General features: G+C 42.9%; 2 protein-coding genes and 1 non-coding gene across 5 annotated transcripts in view; 1 reads left to right on the top strand and 2 right to left on the bottom strand.

Annotated features, from left to right (window-relative positions):
* Nucleotides 1-22,349, bottom strand: part of C2CD3 (C2 domain containing 3 centriole elongation regulator) — a 130,831-nt gene extending 108,482 nt beyond the window's left edge. For 2 of the 3 annotated variants that reach the window (XM_012934930.2, XM_055141933.1), the window contains exons 1-7: nt 22,140-22,349; nt 17,266-17,535; nt 12,582-12,739; nt 7,816-8,039; nt 6,754-7,001; nt 3,247-3,379; nt 2,265-2,393 (exon numbers count right to left, since the gene is read on the bottom strand). In XM_012934930.2, coding sequence (XP_012790384.2) covers nt 2,265-2,393; nt 3,247-3,379; nt 6,754-7,001; nt 7,816-8,039; nt 12,582-12,739; nt 17,266-17,535; nt 22,140-22,194 — 1,217 coding nt within the window. In that variant the 5' untranslated portion in view covers nt 22,195-22,349. Of the gene's footprint in view, nt 1-2,090; nt 2,213-2,264; nt 2,394-3,246; nt 3,380-6,753; nt 7,002-7,815; nt 8,040-12,581; nt 12,740-17,265; nt 17,536-22,139 lie in introns of those variants that run through there. The other variant, XM_055141934.1, reaches the window with a different exon arrangement.
* LOC129406338 (small nucleolar RNA SNORA42/SNORA80 family) lies at nt 7,528-7,661 on the bottom strand. The gene has a single exon (XR_008630945.1). It is a non-coding gene; the product is annotated as a small nucleolar RNA SNORA42/SNORA80 family (small nucleolar RNA).
* Nucleotides 22,350-22,603: 254 nt separating the features above from the next.
* The window catches only part of PPME1 (protein phosphatase methylesterase 1), a 70,763-nt gene continuing 67,070 nt past the window's right edge, over nt 22,604-26,296 (top strand). Inside the window, exon 1 of the mRNA XM_055142298.1 lies at nt 22,604-22,882. Coding sequence (XP_054998273.1) covers nt 22,782-22,882 — 101 coding nt within the window. The 5' untranslated portion in view covers nt 22,604-22,781. The remainder of the gene's footprint in view (nt 22,883-26,296) is intronic.

Genomic DNA, 26,296 nt, shown 5'->3' with positions numbered 1-26,296 from the left:
AATAGCTAATTAGAGAGAGAGAACAGAAGGGAATGCCCTGCCACAGTGGCAGGGTGGGTTGGGGGGGAGATGGGATTGGGGAGGGTGGGAGGGACGCTGGGTTTACGGGTGGTGGAGAATGGGCACTGGTGAAGGGATGGGTTCCCGAACTTTGTATGAGGGAAGTATAAGCACAAAAGTGTATAAATCTGTAACTGTACCCTCACGGTGATTCTCTAATTAAAAATAAATAAATTATTAAAAAAAAAAAAACAAAACAAAAACCGAGTGCCCGAGAACAGATGACTGGTTAAAGGAACTTTGGTACATCTACACAATAGAATACTATGCAGCTGTTAGAAAAGATGAAGTCATGAACTTTGCATATAAGTGAATCAACATGGAAAGTATCATGCTAAGTGAAATGAGTCAGAAAGAGAGAGAGAGACATAGAAAGATTGCACTCATCTGTGGAATATAAAGTAACAGAATGGGAGACTAACACCCAAGAATAGTAGAAATAAGTACCAGGTTTGCTCCACGGCTTGGAAGCTGGACTCACATGCTGGGGGGAAAAGGCAGCTCAGATGGAGAAGGGAACACCAAGTAAAGTGTAGTTGGAGGACCCGCTTGGGATGGGAGATGAGTGCTGAAAGTAAGACTATAAATTGAACACAATGGCCACTCAATACCTCTGTTGCAAACCACACCACCCAAAAGGAGAGAGAGAACAAAAGGGAATGCCCTGTCACAGAGGTGGGGTGGGGGGGATGGAATTGGGGGGGTGGGAGGGATACTGGGATCAACGGTGGTGAAGAATGGGCACTGGTGGAGGGATGGGTACTCGAGTATTATATGACTGAAACATAAGCACCGAAAATATGGAAATCTGTAACTGTACCCTCACGGTGAGTCACTAATAAAAAAAAAAAAGAAGGGCTTAAAGGACCCAGGGTGAAATACAACAATCTTCACCCTCTTTCCTCTAAGGATACTTTTTTGTAGCATTTTCAGCAGTTTTTCATAACAAGCAATACAAAAATATATTATTACGGTTCACTTTGGGGCAGGGACTTGGGTTCAGGATGGAAACATCCAAATATGATGGTGGAAAGGTGGAATAGTGGTGGGATTGGTGTCTGAATATTAAATGTAATGAAATATTGTGAACTACTTTATAAAATAAAAAAATTTAAAAAAAAGGATTAGATGGCTTCGGGGCTGGAGCAATAGCACAGCAGTAGGGTGTTTGCCTTGCACGCAGATGAACCGGGTTCGATTCCCAGCATCCCATATGGTCCCCTGAGCACCACTAGGAATGATTCCTGAGTGCAGAGCCAGGAGTAACCCCTGTGCATTGCTGGGTGTGACCCAAAAAGTAAAAAAAAAAAGAAAAGATTAGCTGACTTCTACTTTACATTCCTATCCAATCCGGTGTGCTCTATCCTACTGGGATGTTAGTATTATAGAGTTTAGAGATGTCAGGTGGCTGCATATGCAGCCACACGCTCCAAAACAATACAGATTATTTAACTGGGCAGCTGGGTAGGACAGGAGAGCGCATGGCAGCAGCTGTTGGGAATGCAGTGCTGGGGCTGTGTTGGGGCTGGAAGTTGGTCCTACCAGCTCCTGAGACTGCCACACAAGTCTCAGCTGGGACCCGGTATCCAAGAAATTTTTGCAGCTAGTTGATCTCTTTTGAGATTTAATTATAAGTCTCTGGAACATGGCTGGTAGATGAGCTTACACGTTGGTGACGGTGGGGATATGGGTGTGCCTCTTTTCTATAGGCAGCAAAAATCTGACTTTCCGCTCCTTCTTCATCACCACCACAGGTTATAAATGAACCACCTTCAAAAATGCAGGTGCTGAGAGAACTGATCTAAGCTGCATGATGTCAATATTTGACTTTTTGAAAAAAGAGGATTTTTCTTGGTGTCAGGGGCAGTTCAGTCCTCCAATTTTGTGAGCATGTCTTAAATCATCTTAATTTCCTTACTAGTATCCCATGAAGTACAATCATTTTTAATTCTGACAAAGTTCAATTATCCCTTTTTCAATCAGAAGAAAGCTGGTTAAGGGTTCAGAACGATGGTACGTAAGACACTTGCCTTGCATGTGGTTGACATGGGTTCGATCCCCGGCATCCCATATGGTCCTCCTCCTCCCAAGCATCACCAGTTGTGATCCTTGAGTGCAGAGCCAGGAGTAGCCCCTGAATGTCTCCAGGTGTAGCCCCCAAACAAAATAAAACAGCAAAAAGAAAGCTAGTTAAAACTTCTTACCTGCCTAATAGCAACTGGATGGCTCCAGCATCAGTGTTTGTATCGTGCTTCCAGAACGCATTCTCAGTTGGAGAAAGAAAGTGGCCTTCGGTGTGGTCTTTAAGTTTATCCCTAGACAAGGCTTTAATTCTAAGGTGTGGAAAAATATTTTCTCAGTGGCCAGTATATGGAAAAGATCTATATCATAAATTAAGCAAAGGGTTGGTAAAGGGGATGGTTCAGCATGGAAAATTTAACACAGTTTAGATTTAACTACATTGAATATACATAAAATACAATTTGTTCTAATGTCTTTTCCTATGTTAGCATCTCATTTCATTTCTACGAGAGGGGGAGAGAGAACATTTTTACTTCATATATGAAAACATTCTGGTTCAGAGGGAGCAAAGAATTTTGTCACTGACATATTTATCAAGTACCAGCAATGACAGAGACTTGGCGGTGGGGACATAGTGGATAATCCTAGTTGTGTCTAGCGTTCAACGCTATTACTGGTCGCTCCAGAAGGCCACCAATTATACTTGATAATTTATGGGCAGTGAAGGGGCATGTGCTCTACTACTTGAGTCACGATCTCCAGGCTCCAGTGTTCTATTGAATACCTAAGCACCTAGTTTAGACTTTTTTCTCATTACACTAAGAATTATGTCACAAGAAGAAAAAAAATTTTTTTTTATAACTATGACTAGGCTTCTTTGGTGATCATTTTACAATATATACATTTTACAATATATAATTATGTAATACATCTGAAACTACAAGGTTACATGTTAATTTTACCTCTGTTACCAAAAAATGTACCACCGCCAGGAGTAATTCCTGAGTGCAAAGCCAGGAGTAACTAACCCCTGTGCATCGCCGGGTGTGACCCCCCAAAAAAAAGTGCCAAATATTTTCAAGTTATTCCTGATCCACTAAAAAAGACATATTAACAAGTATTAGGGAATAAACTATTGGGGTCTATGTTTACCCTGTAACTTACTGTGTTGACTCTGTAAGAAAATCTTTCTTCATAGGAAGATCAACTTCATCCAACAACATGCTAGTATCTGGAGTTGATTTCATTGTAGAAATCACCATGGCATTACGCAGTTTATTTCCTTGTTCTAACAAAGCTGAAGAGGGCAAAAAGAATATAGAAAATCTATACGCCATAGATGATTTTGTAACAGAAACACTTCTGGTAATTTTCACTTTTCCTTCATCACAGGACTTAACTGGTAGAGTGTACTCTAATGGCTTGTCCTCCCCATTCATATGAGCATCCCTTGCGGACTCTCACTTTACAGTAAATATTTACTGTTTTAGATGCCAACATAAAAGCAATAAAGTCTCTAATCAGAGCAACTGACCTCCTCATGGAAATAATGATATACACATTCCTGACCATTCCAATTGGTGTTCATACACAAGGTTAGTAATGTCTCTACATAATTTTCTAGTTACTTGAGTGGGTGGATATAGGTTTGAGCCATATCCAGCCATACTTAGGAGCCACTCTTAGTTCTGTGCTTGTGGACCTTGAAGTGTCTGGGATTGAATGAGGGGCAGCTACATGTAAGGTAATCATATTAACATCTGAATTATCTCTCCAGTTATTACGCATTATTTTTCAACCCAGAAAACTCACTGAATTAAAAATTGTCATAGTTTCTGGGGCTATAAATCCCAGTGCTCAAGGGATATTTCTGGTTTAGTGTTCATGGGTTGCACTTGGTATTCAGGGACCATATACCGTGGGAGGGAGGAACCAGGTCTCCTGCATACAAAGCATGTGCTTACAGCACTGGGAGCTATCTCCCTGGCTCCTTCATGTCATTCTTGTCTAAGAAACATTAGAAACTTGGGGCTGGAATGATAGTACAGATGGTAGAGTATTTGTCTTGCACATGACCGACCTGGGTCTGATCCCTAGCATCCCAGATGGCCCCCTGAGAACTATCAGGAGTTAATTTCTCAGCACAGAGCCAGAATAACCCCTGATCATCACTGGGTGTGGCCCACAAACAAGCAAAAAACCCAGTAAACAATTAAAAACTTATACCTGCTAAACTTTTAGGAATCATAGTGAAAAATCATTTATACTTTTGTAGATGAAGAAAAGCACTGTAGTACTATAGCACTGTCGTCCCATTGAACGATTTGCTAGGGTAGGCACCAGTAACATCTCCATTGTGAGACTTCTTGTTACTGTTTTTGGCATATTGAATACACAGATAGCTTGCCAGGCTCTGCCGTGCGGGCGGGATACTCTCGGTAGCTTGCCAGGCTCTCCAAGAGGGACGGAGGAATTGAACCCAGGTTGGCTTCGTGCAAGGCAAATGCCCTACCCACTGTGCTATTGCTCCAGTCCAAAGAAAAGCACAATAAAATATTTTTATGACTTGTAGCATCACACAGCAGGTTAAGAGAAAGGTCAGATAAAAGCTTCAAACTTTCTAGTAGGAAAATATTAATTAGTGGGGAAGATGGACACCATAGACATAGTCCAGGGGCTAAGGCCCTGGAATGATGCTGATCTGAGTTTGATTCCTAGCACATATGATGCCCCCAGTATGGCAGGACGCTGTCTTGTAGGCTCTGAGCACCTCCAGGATGAGCTGGGTGATCCCCAGCATAACAGAGCCACATCCAGTGGTGCTCAGGGTCTGAGTCTGCACTTAAGACTTCTGGGTCTGCACTCTTGGCTGGCTTACAGGACCATATGGGATGCCAGAGATTGAACTTGGGTTGGCTGTGCCCTAGGCAAATGTTATTCACACTGTACTATCTCTCCGGCGTTTCCCTTCCTTCCTTTCTTCCTTTTCTTTTGGGGGGTTTGGGGGGGCAGTCACACCTGACAATGCACAGGGCTTACTCTTGGCCTAGTGATGCTAAGGGATTACTCTTGACTCTATGCTCAGGAATACTACTGGCGGTGCTTCCTCAAGTACCCTCGACTCGAGGAACAATATCATCCACTTTGACAAATACTGATCTATTTATCACGGATCATATTTAGAATATAAGATTCTTACACCTGGAATGTATAGCTTTAAAAAATTTTAACCTGTATTTCTGGTATCTAGAAAACTGCCATATTTGGTGGGCTTGAGTGACTAATCAGTGAACGGACAAATACGTTTTTCAAAGTCTGGAGGGATATACAAAGCATTCCAGTTGTGACTCAACAAGTGTTGAGTATAAAGGATAATATTTTTTCTTGTTAAAATAGTGTCGAGTTTTACTAAAGATTAAAGTCAATTGATTAACAAAAAACCACCATAAAATTAAATTTTAGAGTATGTTTTATACAATAGATCATAAGCATCATGAAAAAAAATGTACACATTTTTTTGTTTAAAAAAATACTCTTGGGTCAGAAAGATAGTACAGAGGGGAAGGCGCTTGCCTTGCATACAGCTGACCTGGGTTTAATTCCTGTTACCACATCCCTGAACACTGCCAGCAGTGATTCCTGAGCACAGAGCCAGGCTTAAACTCTGAGCACAGCCGTTGTGGCCCCAAAATCAATAAAATAAATATAGACATAAATAGGGGGCTGGAGAGAGTATAGGAGGTAGGGTGCTATCCTTGCAAACAGCCAACATGGGCTCAATCTCTGGCACCCCATATGGTACTCCTACCCTAGCTAGGAGTAAGCCCTGAGTGCAGAGCCAGGAGCAAGCCCTGAACAAAACTGGAATGGCTTCAAAACAAACATAAAAGATTTTACTAATGTAAATTATGTACCTGATTAGTTACTTAAAAGGTTTTCCTTAAGATCAGTGATAAGCAGAGGTTCTACTTTGGAAATTTTGTTTGTGAGGATGCACCCAATATGGTTGACAATTAATTAAAGTAAGGTACATCCATAATACCACTCTAACATGAGGAAATTTGTTTCAGATCCTAATTGCTGCTTCTTCTTCTTTAGTTTTTGGTTATTTTTTGGGACCATACACTCTGTACCATTGGTCCAGCCCCCTTCTTTGTTCTTAATCTCAAAGTCTATGCCATTACATAGTTATTTAAATTGACTCCTTTCTATTATAATCTGATCAAAGAACGTATTTAATTTTCATATTTAAGATCAGTAATTGCTGTGCACTGAATGTTCCCCTGAAATCAATCGTTTTCAGAATGAGAAATGGATTTGGCAGTAACCTACGCACGGTAGAATGAGTAAATGCGATTTATAAGGTAAAAAAATGAGACTTTGAATTATTTAGGAAAGAAGCTGTCTATAATAAAGACTTTCACTCCATATTCAGGCTCAATTTAACTATTTTCTTCCCTGGATTTCAAATAAGCATCTAGTTATGTAGAAGTTATCTAGAGAGCTTAATGGATCTGCTTTTAAATGGTAAGTAACTCTGGAGTCTACTAAGATTATTCAACAATATCTGTCATTTAGTTCAAACAGAAGTTTTGTTCTCTTGTAGGCTAGCTAATGAGTGGGTAATCCTAATAAAGATAGCCCAGTATGAGTTTACAAATGTATATATACCTGAAAGAAGATCCTTGGTGGGGGGATTGTTTGAAGAAAGGATGCATGATTCACTGTGGCTCTTGGAGACTGTCTTAATTTGAGATTGTAAATCAGTACTGTTTAGAAGGGACATTTGCTTCCGTGGGGCTTTGCTTTTCAGAGTCATAGAGTCTGAGTTCTGTTCTGAATCAGGATGGTGCTGTAGTCCAAAGAAAGGGTCCTTTACTGTATCAGAGGTCTCTGCAAAGTACAAGTGGTCCTTCCCCCTGTTTTTAAGAAAAGGGAGAACTTTAGCAGTATATTAGACACCATGCTCACATTCCACTTTTCACAGAAAGACAGTGGATCAGTATAGCAGTGTAACATAGGCTTTATAAATCTGTTTTTCATCTCTCAAATACATCTTTTTTTAATGATGCTTGGGATCTCACATATGGAAAGTTTAAGTGTTTCATCACTAAGCTTCATCTCTGGTTTGACCCAGATGAAATAAATAGCAGCTAGTTTACTCAGGTTGTGTGGTTGTGGCTAAAATGAGACGATGAAATAAAGAGCTCAGTCCTGAGTCTGATACAAAACAAATGCTTCATAAATAACAATTTAAATCAAAACCTATTTCTCTTACTCTATTCTATTGCGCAAAATAGTCTTCTCCCTCTTTTTTCCTTACCTTTATTTTGCATCTTGATGAGATTTAATCATACTTAGTTATGTCTATATTGAAGTCTAGACTGAGCAACTCTCAAAAGCTGATTCCTCTTACTAATTTATTTTTATTTATTTTATTTTTTGCACTATGCGACCTGCTTCAGTGACCAGAGCCCACTGGCAAGGGCCAGGCAATGGTTCGAGGTCTTAGTTTGCTCTGGCATGGGGCACTATGAGAGGCCCAGGGGGACAAACCTGCCATAAATCCAAACCCATGCAGTCTCACTAATTTCTATGCCCAACACCTGATACTTCACTCTGACTATAGTATGTACTTAATATTTATTTGCTAAAGTCTTTTAATGAAAACAGAAATTATAAATACAACAAGATTTAGCTAACAAATCAACTGGTATCAGGTGTGGTAATTACTTTGGAGTAGTTGATCGACTACTATTGGCTGCTAATTCTTTTCCATCAATTTTGGCAGTAGGTATCCTTTGAGGTTTTGGTGAAACCAGAAACTGGATATTGTTGGGTTCAGTATTTTCTCTGAATCCTTGCTCAGTTAAAAGCAGATTATCTGTCATGTCAGTGGTGGGAAGAGGACTGTAACTGTCATATGTTTCTGACAGAGGTTCCAAGGCAAGTGAAACCTGTAAAAGACATGTAACATATCAGAAGAAAAAAAATTTTAGTTATTTTTCTCATCCTATGATTCCCTACTTATTATAAATGAATGATCTCCCTTTCTTACAGGATCAAATTCAAATCCCTGTCTATTTCAGAAATCTCACTTCAAAAGAGAGAAAGAAGAAAAGTGCCTGCCATAGAGGCAGATAGTAGTGGTGGGGGTGGGGGACGGAGTGAAACTTGGGACATTGGTGGTGGGAAATGTACACTGGTGAAGGGTGTTGAGACATTGTATGACTAAAGCCCAATCATAAACAACTTTGTAACTGCATATCTCACAGTGATTCAATTAAAAAAAAAAAAAAACCTCACCTTTCACTAACCTTCTTCTCCCATCCTTCTAGATTTACCAATTACTTAGGGTTCTCTAAACATATCTTTTATTCATTTTTATATGCTTCTGTATATACAGCTCCCTCTAGTTTTATTCTGTCTGTGAAAACTACGTTGTGTCTAGGTAGATGTCTACCTGATATGCTTGTGAATATTCTCTACAGGTTTCTACTTCCTTTGTATCTATCAATACAACCAGTAAATTTATTAAGCGATTTTTTGCAGGCCAGCAGCTGTGCTGTCTTCATAAAGAAGCTCTGTGACACTATACATTTGTCAGGAAAACATTTTTCTCCCTAATTTGAATATTAATAATAAAGTAGAAGCTTAGAGAAGATATTTGTAGCTCATAGCTTATCATTCTATTTTTTTTTCCCTTTTTTTTGGTTTCTCCTGACTTTGCAATCAGGAGTTACTCCTGGAAATGCTCGGGGGCTATATGGGATGCCGGGCATCAAAACCGGGTTGGCCGCATGCAAGGCAAATGCCCTCCTCACTATACTCTCGTTCTGGCCCCTAGCTTATCATTCTAATTAGGAAATCCTTGAAGGCATGAACTACCACATTCATATTTCTTGAATTGGATTAATTAGCACAGTGCCTATATGCAGAGTAAAGTCTAACAATGCCTAAAGGTCTGACAAATAAAATAAAGACACAGCACCTTATTGTTAGCTGTTTGAGAAGAGTAAGGTCCTAGTTTTAAGCTGGGGATGAGACAGGGTAAAGACAGAGGAGTATTAAGATGAAAAGGTATTCCTAGAAGTTTATTATCTCATTCTTGTAGCTCAGTTTCTCTACTCTTCTGACAAGCTTGGTAGAGAAATTAAAAAAAAAATGAAAGAAAAGAAACAAAGTCTAGAGCAAGAGTGAAGAAAGAGAAGATTATATACCAAAAGAGAGGCAGTATTGAAAGTTCAGTTCCAATGACAAGAAAAAGCAGAAGCAATTGTGTAAGCAGACATAGACTAAAATTCTGATAAATGACCTACACACAAAAAAAGATGAAGAATGAAGTTTGATGAATGTTTTAAAGCTGTCTCTGGAAAGGCCAATGGAATAAATTGTGCAGCAAACTGTTAAGACTCGGTGTCAATAAAACATACTAGGACCTTGAGAATTTAGTTCTTCAATCACATTACAAATCTCTTAAGTCTATTCAGCATCAACATTTTCTAAAAGACAAATGACAGGAATGCAGTGGAATACTCATGGAACAATCACATAAAAACAACTGAAGCCTAGATGTAAATGTCAGAAACCGTTCCCTTGCCATTCATCACCTGCCCAAAACACTGCAACCACAGTCTAGAAATAAAAACCATATCCATATCCTTGGTCTCTGTCAGAATGACCTACAGGGGAGCGAGGAAAATGGCTTGAAAGCTGGGGCACTTGCATTCAGAGCCCCAGCGTCAATCCCAGAATCATATGGCTCCCCGATCACTGCTAGATATGGCACCCTTGGGCATGGCCCCTTGTTATTCTCTCCTCCGAAAGAATGACCTGCTGGGGTCAAGGGGAGAGTTCAAGTGGTGGAGCACATGCTTAGAATGTGTAAGACCCTGAGATAAACTATGGGCATTGCATGGCCTCCTAAGTACCACCTGGTGACCGTCCTGCCAACCTCTCTTGGCAAGACACAAATGAGCACTAAGCCATCAGACTCACATTGCCTAGGCCACGCATCTAGCACCCCCAGGAGTAGTCCCAGACCCAGCCTCACCTCTACTCCCACTGGGTGTTTCCCTGTTTTTTTAAAGTATGATATGCTGGCCAGACATTGAGTTCTGTTTTATCTAAGCACACCTAGACACAAAAGAACTGAAAGGCCAAAGGGACTCAGGGTACTAGCAGCCCCTGAAGAAAGGAGAAAGTACCGGCACTGGCACCCCCATCACACAACCCAAGCATAGAGGCTGGTCTGGCTCCTCTGTTCAATCAAGTCCCCTGGGTGTTTCATGACTCTTCATGCAGTCAGGAAGAGTCCACCCCAGAATCTCGGGGAGTGGCTCTGAGAGCCTCGATGGTCTCCAGCCTGTCTAGTGTGATTCTATGGCCCTTAAGCATACCAGTTGTGGCCCCCAGCAAGTAACTGACAAAATACAAGCATCTGTTGATACTAGCTCAGTGCCAGGACCCATGGAACCTGAAGCAAAGGATCACAATATATTGTATTCTTTTTTTTTTTTTTTTGCTTTTTGGGTCACACCCAGCAATGCACAGGTGTTATTCCTGGCTCTGCACTCAGGAATTACTCCTGGCGGTGCTCAGGGGACCATATGGGATGCTGGGAATCGAACCTGGGCCAGCCATGTGCAAGGCAACTCCCTACCCGCTGTGCTATTGCTCCAGCCCCAAGGCTTAATGCTTTAAGTTTGGTTCAACCCTATAAAAATCTATAGCACAATATATATCAACAGGCCAGGGAGACAGTACAGTTGGGGGTAGGGTGCTTGCCTTGCAGATGGCCATTCTGAGTTCTATCCCGGGCACTCCACATGGTCCCCTTACCTTCACCAGGAGTGATGCTGAAGGCAGGATTAAACCCTGAGCACTGTCTAGGATGTCCCCCAAATAAAACAAAACAAAAGAACAAAACAAATTGTTATTTGCTTTGAACTATATTTGCAGGATGGAGTGATAGAACCGCGAGTAGGGCCTTGCATCCTGCCAACCTGGATTCGATCCGTGGCTTCCCATATGGTCCCCTAAGCATTGTTAGAAGTAATTCCTGAGTACAGAGCCAAGAGTAACCCCTGAACATTTCAAGTGTAACCCAAATACCAAGAGAGAGAGGTTAAAAGAGGTTATAGTTATATTGGGAACTATGGGAAAAACCTAAAGGTAGAAAACATCATCCTGTCTATCTTAAACTTTAGAAACCAAAGGAACAATTGAAGGGAGACCACTAATGGAATATTGGACACTAGAATTGTAACTGAATATTGATTATGTATTCAATATTACTACAAATTTAAGAAAGAGAATAGAAAAAATGAGTAATAAGTGTAACAGGATTTATGACATTTTAAACTCGAGATGAGCACAAAGTGTTCAGAGGGGTTGGAGCAATAGTGCAGTGGGCAGAGTACTTGCCTTGCACACAGCCAACCTGGGTTCGATCCTTGGTATCCCATATGATTTCCCAAATCCCATTAGGAATGATCCCTGAGGGTGGGTTGGCTTGTGCCTGCCCAAGCAGAGTCCCTGGCATCTGCTTGCTTCCACAATCCAAAATCGCTGCCATACCCCGAGTCTGACTCCACCGTCTAAGGACAGACCTCACCAAGATATAATCTGTTGAAAATTCTGGTATGCAGGTTTTGTGACTGAAATCTCCAGGTTTTCTCGGAACTGGAATGGGCTACCTCCCCTAACTTCCCTGTACTTCTGGAAGCCTCAGCAGTCACATCCACACCCCAAAGCTGCTACCCAACTGGAAAGCTATTCCAGCCTTACCGTACTGATAAAAATACCGAATACCCTGAACAAGCACCAAGACCTCTTAGCACCTGTATTGCAAACCATAATGCAGAAAAGGGAAAGAAGAGAGAGCGAGAAGGAAAGTGCCTCCAATAGAGGGAGGTTGGGGGTAGGGGGTAGGAGGTAGGGAAATGGTGGTAAGGAAATGGGAGACACTGGTGGCAGGAAATGTACAAGGTGAAGGGATGGGTGCTGGATCATTGTATGACTGAAACCAAAATATGAACAGTTTTGTAACGGTCTACTCACGGATATTCAATTAAAAATTTTTTTAAAAAAAGTAATGTGGAGTTCATGCCCAGTTCATTCAACTTAATTAATGGCTGAATAAATAGCAGTACTCCTACATTTTTTTTTTTTTAAAAGAGAATGATCCCGGAGTGCAGAGCCAATAAGCCCTGAGCACTGTCAGGCTTAGCCCCCCTCCCACACACACACACACACACACACACACACCCCAAAAACAAACCCAAACAAACAAACAAAAACAAAGAGAAAGATAAAATGTTTAGAGGATTTAAATGCATAGGAAATAAAGGCAGGTTGGAATTTTTCTGTAAAATTATAAACAACAAAATTATATGGGAATTAGCAAGGTATGTGCAGTCATGTACCTAGGTATTCTAAAATGCCTATTCCTGTCCTAAAAGTTTTATTCTAGCAGAAAAGAATTAAAATTTTTTTACCTGGAGTTCTCCAAGTTTCTTAGATGTTGGTGAGATAATGGTGAACAGTCCACTGATGTGATGGGTTGGAGAAAGCTGGGCTAGTCCATTGATATGAACTCTCCCAACTGGAAGATGATCAAGCTTGGTGATAACTTCTAGTACCAGCACAGCCATATCTAATCAGAAATAATAGCAACATACACAGATTTTTTTTTTTACCCACTTGTTTGGCAGTGAGCAGAAGGCAATATATTTGAAAACTATTTTAAAAAAAATTTTGTTTGTTTTTGTGTTTTGGGCCATACCCAGCAGTGCTCAGGAATTATCTGTAGCTCTGAGGTCTAGTGGGCCTCTGGGGACCATGCATGGTGCTGGAGATTGAACCCATGTTGGCTGCATGCAAGAGAAGTACCCTACCTGCTGTACTACCTCTTGAGCCCCTAGACAACTGTTTTACTTAAAAAAATTACTTTATTTTAAACAAATTATATGCTCACCCAATCATTCTGGAGATGATAGAGATGAATCCAAGATCAAAAGAATTATAAAGTTTTTGCCAATGACTTACCTTGCATGGAGTACTGAACAGAAATATTTAGCATGCTTATGTGTTTGATAAGGAGGATATCTTTAAAATAGTTTTTATTTTCACTGGTGGAAGGACCGGTATTGGAACACTGTATTTGAAACCCCATCATGAATAACTTTGTAACTGTGTATCTCACTGTGATTCAATTCTTAAAAATTGAATTTTTAATTTTAAAAATTAAAAAATTTAAAATTTAAATTAAAAATTTTAAAATTCAATTTTAAAAATTGAGTCTCTCCAAGAAAAAGAGATTAAGGGCATCCAGATAGGAAAGGAAGAAATCAAACTCTCACTATTTGCAGACGATATGATACTATATCTAGAGAAGCCTAAAACCTCTACTAAGAAACTCTTAGAAACAATAGACTTATACAGTAAAGTTGCAGGCTACAAAATCAATACCCAAAAATCCATGGCCTTCATATATGCAAACAATGAGGCAGAGGAAAGGGACATAAAAAAAGCAATCCCATTCACAATCGTGCCCCAGAAAATCAAGTACCTCGGAATCAGCTTAACCAAGGAAGTAAAAGACCTCTACAAAGAAAACTACAAAACGCTACTCCATGAAATCAAAGAGGACATGAGGAAATGGAAACATATACCCTGCTCGTGGATAGGGAGAATCAATGTTGTCAAAATGGCAACACTCCCCAAAGCATTATACAGATTCAACGCGATCCCTATAAGTATACCCATGACATTCTTCAAAGAAATGGATCAAGCAATCTTAAAATTCATATGGAACAACAAACGTCCAAGGATAGCTAAAACAATTCTTGGGAAAAAGACGATGGGAGGCATCACCCTCCCCAACCTCACACTTTACTACAAAGCAGTAACAATTAAAACAGCATGGTACTGGAACAAAGGCAGAGCCGTAGACCAATGGAACAGGGTGGAATACCCTTACACACAACCCCAAATGTATGATCATCTAATCTTTGATAAGGGAGCAAGAGATGTGAAGTGGAGCAAGGAAAGCCTCTTTAACAAATGGTGCTGGCACAACTGGACAACCACATGCAAAAAAATGGGCGTAGACCTTGACCTGACACCATGCACAAAAGTCAGATCAAAATGGATTAAAGACCTCAACATTAGACCACAAACCATAAGGTACATTGAAGACAAGGTCGGCAAAACCCTCCACGATATTGAAGATAAAGGTATCTTCAAAGGTGACACAGAACTAAGCAATCTAGTAAAAACAGAGATCAACAAATGGGACTACATTAAACTAAAAAGCTTCTGCACCGCAAAAGATACAGTGACCAGAATCCAAAGACTATCCACAGAATGGGAAAGGATATTTACACAATACCCATCAGATAAGGGGTTGATATCAATGGCATATAAAGCACTGGTTGAACTCTACAAGAAGAAAACATCCAACCCCATCAAAAAATGGGGTGAAGAAATGAACAGAAACTTTACCAAAGAAGAAATACGAATGGCCAAAAGGCACATGAAAAAGTGCTCTACATCACTAATCATCAGAGAGATGCAGATCAAAACAACCACAAGATACCACCTCACACCACAGAGACTAGCGCACATCCAAAAGAACAAAAGCAACCGCTGTTGGAGAGGATGTGGCGAGAAAGGGACCCTTCTACACTGCTGGTAGGAATGCCGACTGGTTCAGCCCTTCTGGAAAACAATATGGACGATTCTCAAAAAATTAGAAATTGAGCTCCCATTTGACCCAGCAATACCACTGCTGGGAATATATCCCAGAGAGGCAAAAAAGTATAATCGAAATGGCATATGCACATGTATGTTCATCGCAGCACTGTTTACAATAGCCAGAATCTGGAAAATACCCGAATGCCCTAGAACGGATGACTGGTTGAGGAAACTTTGGTACATCTATACAATGGAATACTATGCAGCTGTTAGAAAAAAGGAGGTCACAAATTTTTTATTTAAGTGGATCGGCATGAAAAGTTTCATGCTAACTGAAATGAGTCAGAAAGAGAGAGAGAGACATAGAAAGATTGCACTCATCTATGACATATAGAATAACAGAGTGGGAGACTAACACCCAAGAATTGTAGAAACAACTACCAGGAGGTTGACTCCATGGCTAGGAGGCTGGCCTCACATTCTGGGGAAAGGGCAACTCAGAGAAGGGATCACCAACTATAATGTAGTCGAAGGCCATGTGGGAGAAGGGAGTTGCGGGCTGAATGAGGGCTAGAGACTGAGCACAGTGGCCACTCAACACCTTTATTGCAAACCACAATAGCTAATTAGAGGGAGAGAACAGAAGGGAATGCCCTGCCACAGTGACAGGGTGGGATGGGGGGAGATGGGATTGGGGAGGATGGGAGGGATGCTGGGTTTACTGGTGGTGGAGTATGGGCACTGGTGAAGGGATGGGTTCCCGAACTTTGTATGGGGGAAGCATAAGCACAGATGTGTATAAATCCGTAACTGTACCCTCATGGTGATTCATTAATTAAAAATAAATAAATTTATTTAAAAAAAAAAAAGACCTAGACTATAAATCACACTTAAAAAAAAAATTGAGTCTCTCTTTTTAAAAAGAGAGAGATTTAACAGAGGAAAAGAAAAGTTTTTATTTTAATTTGGTAAGAATTTTGGCTGTGGTTTTAAAATATAAATGTAATTCTGATTTCTTTCATTTCTATTGTTCTAAATTTTGAATTAGAGGATTTCTCTGGTACATAGGCAATGATTCCTGCTTTCTGGAACTATACTCCTGCATCCTATTTGGGGCACTGAGACGCTGAGAGTACTTGGAACGAAAAGGAATGGAAAAGTTCCCACTACAGTCTTCAATAGGCACCTAGATTTATGACAGCAGAGAAACAGATTGCATGCATATTCAATGAGATTACTTCAGGACAGTATAACCTTTGATTATTTTCTTATCAAACTTGAAAGACTGGCTCATTTTCACCTTTTGTTCAATGCTACAGCAAAGAGAGCATAGTGCTTAGGATGAAAGACTTGTGACTGTGTCCTGGTTCAAATATTCATGTATTTTCCATGTATGCTACAGTTGTCCTCCATCAGAATTGTTTGAGGAAGAGAGGTACTGTATGGAGAGCATTCAGCATAGCATTCTCTCACATGGTAGTTGTTTTAATGGCTGTTAGAAGACTTCGGCAAGATTACTTAGGATAAATCAAGGTCTCTGTCTTTTTTGTTTTTTGGAGTAGGGTGAGGGGAGCGCCAGGTGGTGCTTTAATTAAAGCTTACTTCTGGCTCTGCAATCAAGGAATCACATTTTGTGGGGCTTTGGGGTGCATTTGTGGTCCTGGGATCTAATGAACTTGGATTGGCCGCATACAAGGCCAAGTGTCTTAACCTGCCGTAGTATCACTCGGCCCTCAGAGTCCCTCTCTTACCTAAATAAACAGACCATACAGTGTTCCTTAGATTATAATATGTTTTGCATACTCGAAATAAGGGGAACGTAACAATATCTATTAGTTATTTACTAACAGCTAGGTTTTTTTACAGTTCTTTTACAGTTGCATTCTCTAAATAGCACTCATGCAGTTATTCTGGTACCATTTTAGCATAACAATGAGGGTCAGAGAGGTCACAAGACATGCCTAAGTACTCCCAGTTTTAAAAATAAAATAAAATGAAGCAAAAGTTATAGCTGACTATTAGGTTCATCACCCCATGCTGCTTCTTCAGTCATTACTTCTTCAAACAAACAACTTATTACATAATGAGGCCTCTGACTCTTATCCTTCACTTTCTCTATAAAATTAGAACCACAACTGCAAAACACCACTCCTATTCAAGTTTTTAGGGAAAAGCACTGAGGGGACACAACTATGTAACCTTACTGAGTATTCATTTCATGTCTCTAAATCTAATCCCATTATCCAAAATCAAAAATCTAAATCCAAATCAGAAAATAACCATCTTGCATAATTACTTAGGCTAGAAATAATACGTATCATTTGCTGGTACATAGTATATGCTCAGTAAACAGTGGCTATTATAAAACTCTTTGGTCACTAAAAATGCTCATAGGTAGAAGGTACAAAGCAACACCTACAGCTAACAACATATCCACAGGCTTCTTATTAGGTCTATAGGAGAAATGATAAGACAAAAACACACCTGTTAGGTACGAAGTAAACTGCTTCGGACCACAGCGAATAGCATAACGTGTGGTTGTCCTCACAACTTTTGGCTCTGTCTGCAGAGCATCCCTGGGACAAAAGAGGGTTCCATCGGATGTTTCTCCCCACCATCGCACTCGAACAAGTACAGAAGCAGGAGGCTTTGTGATCTTCCATATGACTCGATTAACGGTAAGTTTCAGAAAGCAGCGTAGCTGGCCTTCAACCAGAGGTGGTAAGCTTGTAGATGGAGAAATGTCACTCAAACCTGCAAAAGGAATCAAGAATAAGTTAAAATTAAAATGAAATAGACAATAGGCCCTTGAAAATTACAGGGGTTGGGGCCCTGAATTCTGACAGTCGAAAATCTGAGTGTAACTCCCACACTTCCTTTCATTATTATGGTGTGCTGGAGGTGGGGAGGGGTGGAGTGGGGCGAATGGCATTTACTTATTTGATAATCACAAAGACTTGGCTGCAGCACCAGGGATCACACTGACAGAACCCAAGAAATACACCTGATTACTCGAGGTAGCTGCCAGAGATCAAACTCGCAGCTCCACACATGCAAAGCAGAAGCCCTGCCACGTAGCCACTTCTCTGGACCCTGGGTATAACTTTCGATGTCCAAAATATAACCATTAATTGCCTATATTTGACCAGAAGTCTTACTAATAACCAAACAACTGTCTAACATATATCTTATAAATGTATCACTTACTTTAGTCTTCAGTAAGCTAGAGAAAAGAAAATGTTATTAAGAGAAATACATTTATATTATTTATTGAAATAGAAAGGAACCTGTGCAATCCAAAACTTATTGACCTGTTTTGCTAGAGGGCAATAAAATGCTTTTTGGGTCACTGTCATCCCGTTGCTCATCGATTTGTTCGAGTGGGCACCAGTAATGTCTCTCATTGAGAGACTTATTGTTACTGTTTTTGGCATATCCAATATGCATGGGTAGCTTGCCAGGCTCTGCTTCGAGGGCTCAATACTCTCGGTAGCTTGCCGGGTTCTCCGAGAGGGGCGGAGGAATTGAACTCGGGTCGGCCCCGTGAAAGGCGAAAGGCCAACTGCTGTGCTAAAAAACAATTATTTATTTATTATTGGGCCATACATGGCAGTACTCATGGCTTACTCCTGGATTTGTGGGATCACTCCTGGCAGTACTCAGGGGATCATATACCTTGCCAGGGACCAAATTTAGGCTGGACACATACAAGTCAAAGTTCCTACTCGCTGTACTATTACTCCGGCCCTAATAAAGCTTTTTAAATAAAATTGCACAAAAACAGGGATCAGTGAGATAGTACATTGGGTAGGGCTCTTGTCTTTCACACAGCTGACCTGGATTCGATCCCCGGCATCCCATATGTTCACCTCTGGGAGTAATCCCTAAGTGCTGAGCCAGGGGTAAGCCTGAGCACTGCTGGGTATGATCCAAAAAAATCCCAAAAAACCAGAAACATTTTAGTTGCTAATCTAATACATGACAAATAAAGAGCACACCAAACCAGAGCACAGATTTCATACTTAGGCCACATAAATAAACTAACAAGGGGTTTATTCAGGTTACTGTGAGAACAGAACATACCAGCTTTGGGCATGCTAATCCAAACACTTTGCTAATTGGAAGACACCATCGAAAATTTATAAACATAGTGATATAATAGATGATTTTAAAAATGTTAGTATTTTGGGGTTGGAGAGATAGTACAGAGGGTAGGGGGCATGTCTTGCACATGGCTGAACTGGGATCGATCCCCAGCGACCTATATGGTTCCCCATACACCTGGCCAGGAGTGATCCCTGAGCTTAAAGCCAGAAGTTAAGCCCTGATTATAGCTGGGTGTGGCCCCCCCCCAAAAAAAACAAAACAAAACAAAACAATGTCATTGCTTCAACATTTATTGCTATCTCTAGCTTTCTTACTTAAAAACCATTACCAGGGGCTGGAGTGATAGTACAGTGGGTAGGGCGTTTGCAGCCGACCTGAGTTCAAATCCCAGCATCCCACATGGTTCCCTGAGCACCGCCAGGAGTAATTCCTGAGTGCAGAGCCAGGAGTAACCCTTGTGCATCGCCGGGTGTGACCCAAAAAGAAAAAAAAAAAAACACCCAAAAAACCATTACCAAACATAAAAGAGCACAATTTCTCTTGTCTCAAAGTAAGAGAAGTTAAAATAATGATGTATTAAGTCTATATCATATTTTAACAAAGACAACTTTGAAATTATTTTTTCCCCAGCCAACATCATATAGAAAATTGACAAAACTATTAACTTTAGATTCTGCTTTTTTTTTGGGGGGGGGGTAACACCTGGCAATGCACAGGGGTTACTTCTGGCTCATGTACTCAGGAACTACTCTTGGTGATGCTCAGGGGACCATATGGGATGCTGGGAGTCGAACCCAGGTTGGCTGCATGCAAGGTAATGCCCTACAGCTGTGCTATTGCTCCAGTCCTGTATTCTGCTACTTTTAAAAATTGGTTTGGTGATGAGGAGCATTTTTTAATGTGTCTTTTGGAGATGCAGGTGAAAGTAGACTGTAGACCAAACATGATGGCCACTTAATACCTCTACTGCAAACCACAACACCCCAAAGGAAAGAGAGTACAAAAGGGAATGCCCTGTCACAGAGGCAGGGTGGGGTGGGAGGACAGGGTGAGGGTGGTGAGAGGGATGCTGGGACCATTGGTGGTGGAATATGGGCACTGGTAGAGGGATGGGCACTTGACGACTGTATAACTGAAATGCAAGCACGAAAGTATGTAAGTCTGTAATTGTACCTCATGGTGACTCACTAATAAAAATAAAAAAAAAATTGGTTTGTTTATCATACTGTTGTTTGGTGGTACTCAGGGAGCCATATACAGTGCTGAGGTTGGAACCTGGGTCAATTGCATACAAGGCTTGCTCGTCTGTCTCTCCAGTACTCTGCCACAATTTTTAGCATAGGTAGGGTCAAAATATTTATTGCCTATTATAATAGTTATTGGATAAATAGACACACCAAAATAAAAATGAGGCAATTAATAATGACTTTCTATAAAACTTTCATTTAGTGACCTTGATGGTTTTCCACTGTATGTTCTTTGACTTAAAGGTGATTTAAGAAAACATTCCTCTATTACCTTCCTATTCATATAATATTTCTCTTGGGGAGCAGTTATGATTCACAAGAAGAAAACATACTGGCATCTGTCAGCTCAGGAATCTAAATATTTAAATTACAGAAATTAAACAACCTTTTTGCTCATTATCGTATAGAAAATACCCACCAGAATCTCAATGTGTGACTAGTTTCAACAGAAAAATCATATACATACATGTATATGATCATCTGCATATTAAAGTCAAGAAAAACATTATTATTTTTATGAGGAGAGGGGCTTGGGTTATACCAATAGGTGCTCAGGAATTATTCCTGGCTCTGTGCTTAGGGGTCACTCCAGGTGGCACCTGGGGGGTCATCTGTGTGCCAAGGAGTGAATTCAGGTTCAGGTTGGTCCCGTACAAGGCCAGCGCCTCAATCCCTATACTCCCTGTGTCTCTTCGTCTCTGTCTCTCTCTTTCCTTTTTGGATCGCACCCAGTGATACTCAGTGGTTACTCTTGGTACTGCACTCAGGAATTACTCCTGGTGCTCGAATGGACCATAGGGGATGCCAGGGATTGAACCTGAGTGGGTTGCATGCAAGACAAATACCCTACCCGCTGTACTATTTCTCCGGCCCCTCTGTACTCTCTCTTCAGTACTTATTTTGATTTTTCAATCAACCAAATATGTGCAACTGAATTGACACTTAGGGGAGCAGCAGCACTGAACGCTTCGCGCCTCCCTCCCGCTGTCTCAAAACTTGCCCTGGTTACTTTGAAACCACTTCAATAACATTCATTCCGGGACGGTGGGTCTCAGTCCTCAACCCACTATCCAATACACTCTTACTATTTCTAATACCTTCCTGCCTGTGATTTTTAAAAAAGGTCAACCAATTTAAAATATTTTTGAGTAAAGAGAGATTAAGTGTCTCGTTCCTGCCTGTCCTGGGCTTCCAGGGCGACACTTTGCGGCACTTAGCCCTGTCAGCCTCTCCTGGCGAGCGAGCTTCTCACGGGGCATTCTAACCCGACAAAGCTTCCCTGGACGCACTCTCCCGTCCTCTGAAGGTTTCGCATCGGGATTGCATTACAGTGTCACTCCCGACTCCTCCTCACTCTCTCCACCTCTGTCTTTCCCAAATCCCTCCGCAGCCCTTCAGGCTCAAGACTGTCACATGCCTCAACAACTCCTTTTGGTAACCTCTGCTAAATCCTGCTTGGCGCCACTTCTTGGGGACTCTGGGCACCGCGCTGCCTTGCCAGAGGGGCATCCCCACACTCCCCTCCGCCCACTGATGTTTCTCCTAGCCCCATGTGAACCGTCGAGGCCACAGGGCACATACTTCACTTATTTATTAAAAAAAAAAAAAAAGCAAACGAGACAGAAAACAGCTGCGAGGACGCCAAGCAGAACTTCCGCGGCTCGCCCTTCGCAACGGACACAGGTATCAAATGATCATTGGGCTGCTGAAGAGACTCTCCGTCACTCATACCTCCTGGGAAGAGGTTCAGGAAAACCCGGCTGGACTTTTCCGTTCCCCTCCTCGACTCCAGTCCTACCTGCACCCTCGTAACTTTCAGCCCCCAGCCCAGCCCCCCTCTCCTCCCCGTCCAATGGGAGGCCCGATCGCCCTCTGCTTGAGCCTTGGGGTTCCCGGGCTCCTCTCGGTCCTGTTCCTTTGTGTTGTCCGCGGGTGCGGGCGTCTGGCTGCAGCGTTCCTCACCCCCGAGCTGCCCGGAGCCCGACCTCTGTTTCCTCAGGTTACCTCTCTTCCTGCGGCTACGGCCGCCCCCGGGCCCTTGGCTTTTGCGTTGTTTCATGACGATCCCCAGCTCCTCTTCTCCAACTCAACTCGGTCCCCCGCACCCAAGCCGAGTTCCTCCCGCCATCCCGTCCCCAGGCGCCAGGGTTCCCCGGCAACCGGCGCCGCTGGGCAGCCTGGGAGGCAGGAAGGAGCGGCGCTTCCTCTAACAGACTGCGGGGAGCGGCGAGAAGGGGCGGCGCCGCGGGGGCCGTCAAGCCCGGGAGACTACAACACCCAGGAGGCCTTGCTGCTCACCTCTGCCGGCCCGGCCGGAAGCGCCGGTCGCTGCGCAGGCGCAGAGGGACGGGCCCGCCGAGGACTCCATGGCCCAGAGTGCATTCCTTCTGGCGCCTTTCTCTTTCCGGGGCGGGGCGGCGCCGCCGACTCCGTTACCCAACTTCCTTTGTGGAGGACTGTTGCGCACTTCCGGCGGCTGCGCGGCGGGAGAAGGAGGTGGGGCCTGGGGCGCCGGGAGGCGGTCCGCGGTGCCGCCGGGAGCTGGGTGCTGTCCGCTGGCGAGCGAGCCGCGAGCGGTTGGGCCGCGCCGGGCGTGCGACGACGCGCTTGCTTGCTGGCCCCCGGCGTGCTCTGCCCCTGCCTCCCATGTCGGCGCTCGAGAAGAGCATGCACCTCGGCCGCCTGCCCTCCCGTCCGCCGCTCCCCGGCAGCGGGGGCAGTCAGAGCGGGGCGAAGATGCGCATGGGGTAGGTGCCCCCCTCCTCCCGCTCCCGCCGCGCCCTGGCTCGGGGCTCGTGCCGGGCTGCGGGGGCTGCTGGTCCGAGCGCGTGTCGGCGGCGGCCTGGGGAGGCGGAGGCGGAGAAGGGAGAGCGCGGAGGAGGCGCCGGGGGATGGGCGTTGGGGGGCGGCGGAGGCAGGGGGACGGGAAGGAGGGACCTCCTGGAGGAGGGATGGAGGCGGCGGGGAGGCTGGGGGCTGCAGGAAAGTTGAGGGGAAGGAGGGGAACGATTCGCGGTGGGGGCGGTCAGGGAGGGCTCGATGTCCCGGAAAGCCGAGGGAGACGCGAGGCTCTTCCTCGGGCTCGACTCGGGCCGGAAGGTTCTAGAGCGCGTTCCCGAGGTTGAAGCCGGTTCCGGGGAGGGCAGAGGTGACTCGGGAGCTGGGCAGGCTCGGGGGACCGGCCCCGGGCAAGAGGAGCACCGCCTGATGAGCCCGCGGGCCCCGGAACCGGGTGGGGGGAGTGGCCGCGCTGGCGAGGGCCGGGGCTCGGGGAGGTCGTGTCCCCCGCTCTCCGGCGGCCAGCGGGGTCTGGGGAGGCGACGCATTCGTTTGTTAGGACTCTGGATTCACGGAGTCCTGAGCCAGACCGTGAAATGTTGCGGGGGAGTCGAACCTATTTCCTGGGCCGTGGGAGAGACGAGACCCAGGACTTGGACAGGGCCGAGTGGCTACGTGCAGTGGACCCAGGGACGCGACGGCAACGAGCTGGTCATGGGAGCCGGTTGCTGGAAAGCCGGAGCGGGGGAGTGACGAGGCAGGCTTTTTTTTTTGGTTTTTCTTTTTTGCACGTTGATTTGTGGGATCTGGAGCAAGCAGGATTCTGGAGGGCAGTGACATGTACGTGTAGTAGTTCAGGGAAGCCTTAGGGTTCGAGAGATGCGTCCATAGGCGTTCTTGGGAATAGGGTTAGGAAAGGAAAATCTTAGGCATCCGAAGAGGTACTGTGTACAAAAACTGATTTTTAGGAGGTGGGGTGGGAGTTGCCGAACCTTGACAAGTGTGTCCTAGGAATGAAAAGAAAGGAGGTATCTAAAAATTCAAACAGTGGGGCGGAAGGGTGGTGAGAATGGTTGGGAAAACCAGGAAAGAAAAGCCAAGCATAGAATTGGAACCCCAAGACACACGGTAGAAAAATGAGTTAACTGGTAGAAGATTGGTCTGTAGATACGCCATATAAGGTAAAATCTAGTTTGGTTTGGCTTTGAAAAAGGAGGTAGGACTCTAGGCCTATAAATTGAATAAAGAGGTTCTGGAAACAGACTCAAAATACTTTATCCAGGAACATTATTATCCAGAAGCTGTGAAATTAATGTAACAGTATTATGTATTTTAGTTGGTACCTTAAACCTTAATCTTTCTTATACTAGTACTAATTTTGTAAAAATACTTAAATAGATTAGCTGTACTTGGTTCCGATATATTTATTTAGAGCTAAGGGTCATACTTTGTCCAAGCAAATTTCCAAAGATGAAGAATTGGAGAAAAAATACTAAGGAAGAAAAACCAAAAGATTTTATATGTATATATATGTGTGTGTGTGTGTGTGTAATTTATTTTCTTTAATTATATACTTTGGTGTTCTTTATTTATTCTTTTTCTTTTGGGTTTTGGGCCACACAGGGAGGTACTCGGGGATCACTCTTGGTGGGATTTAGGGGACAGTATGTGATGACCCAGGTTGGAGTCAGCCTTACCTGCTGTTCAGTATCTCTCTGGCCCCAGGTACTTTGGTTTCCTTAATTTAGGTTTAATGCTTACAGTAAAATTCTTTAGAATGATGTTTTTCGTAGTATTGTGAAGAAAAGAGCATGTTAGTGGATTATTTTGTGTCCTGAAGTGATTTTTTTTCTGTGTATTTTCTTTTCTACTTTGATTATTATGACACAGGCAGGACTCATTTAAGTCAATGTTAGATAATACACAGTCTAATTCCCCTAAAATCAGAAAGCTGGAAGAGACCTTAGAATAGTCTCATCACTATATGCCTGAGGAAACATACTCAAAATTCTGTATTCTGTAAGGTTAATAACTGTGAGGCAGGAGGTAATATTCTTTGTGAGTGATAAAACCTTTGAAACTTGGATCTCCCTCATACTAAGGAAGCCTAGAAGCTTAGTGATAGGACCACAAAAACAAAAGGCTAGGCCAGTGTTCATTTTTGGATTCATAGTTTATTTTGGCAAATACTAGGTGAAAGTGTAAGTACTACCTCAGCCAATAAGTCATATGGCTGTGGCTATTATTTTCTTCTGGGCTGTCCTATCAAGATAGATCTTACCTACCTTTTCTTTTTTTCTTTTACTTTTTAAGCCAAAACAAACTAGATTTTACCTTATACGGGGCATCTGTGGATCCTTTCCTGGTTTTCCCAACCATTCTTACCACCCTTCTACCCCATTGCAGAGAGACTATTTTGACACTGGATATACTTGCTTTTGTGTGTGTGTGTGTGTGTGTGTGTGTTCACGTGCGCGCGTGGTTTGTGGACCACACAACTGCTCAGAGATCATAACCTCCAGGGGTACCTGAAATGGCTTTGGGCCAGTTTTACATTTTTTTTTTTTAAATCTTAGTGTATTACATCTCTGATACTGTATTTTCTCTCTCTCTCTCTCTCTCTCTCTCTCTCTCTCTCTCTCTCTCTCTCTCTCTCTCCCCCCCCCCTTTTTTTTCTGGGTCACACCTGGCAATGCACAGAGGTTACTCCTGGCTCATGTGCTCATGAAGGTGCTGGGGGACCGTATGGGATGCTGGGAATTGAACCTGGGTCGGCCATGTGCAAGGCAAATGCCCTACCCGCAGTGCCATTTGCACCAGCCCTGAGACTGTATTTTCTAATTTTAAAATGGAGGTGCTTTTCTTGCAGGATTCAAATACTGCTTGATATGTAACAGACAATTAGTAGTTCCTTTTATAAAATAAGATTTGGGCTAGGTGATATCTGACACCTGGTCTAGTAGTTTTTAGTATCTTTAAGTCAGCTGCTTTAATAATATTACCTTCATTAGTAATGAATGCTCCAGATTACCATGACCCTAGAAGCCATCTGGTTGCCTTCCTTTGCTTTAAATGTTGCTAGCCGGTAGTGGGACTTTTAAAAAAAAAAAATTATTATTAAAGCAATGGTACCTTAATTTAAATTACTAGCTGCAGTTAAACATCAGTATTTTGCCTCTACTACGACTCCTAAACTAGGGAATTTGTGATATGCCACTGCTATTGTGGTGCTCATGACTCATCAGTTACTCTTGGTAGACTTAAAGAGCCTAGCAGATGTTGGGATTTATTGTACCTATTTGGGTTTGAGATTTTTCTTAAAAACACATGATTTTTATTTCTTTTGTTTGTATTTGTTTTGGGACCACACCTGGCCGTGCTCA

Source organism: Sorex araneus, chromosome 6, assembly GCF_027595985.1.
Source record: "Sorex araneus isolate mSorAra2 chromosome 6, mSorAra2.pri, whole genome shotgun sequence".
In the NCBI taxonomy this organism is placed as follows: Eukaryota; Metazoa; Chordata; class Mammalia; order Eulipotyphla; family Soricidae; genus Sorex; species Sorex araneus.
This window is presented reverse-complemented; position numbering and strand designations above follow the sequence as displayed.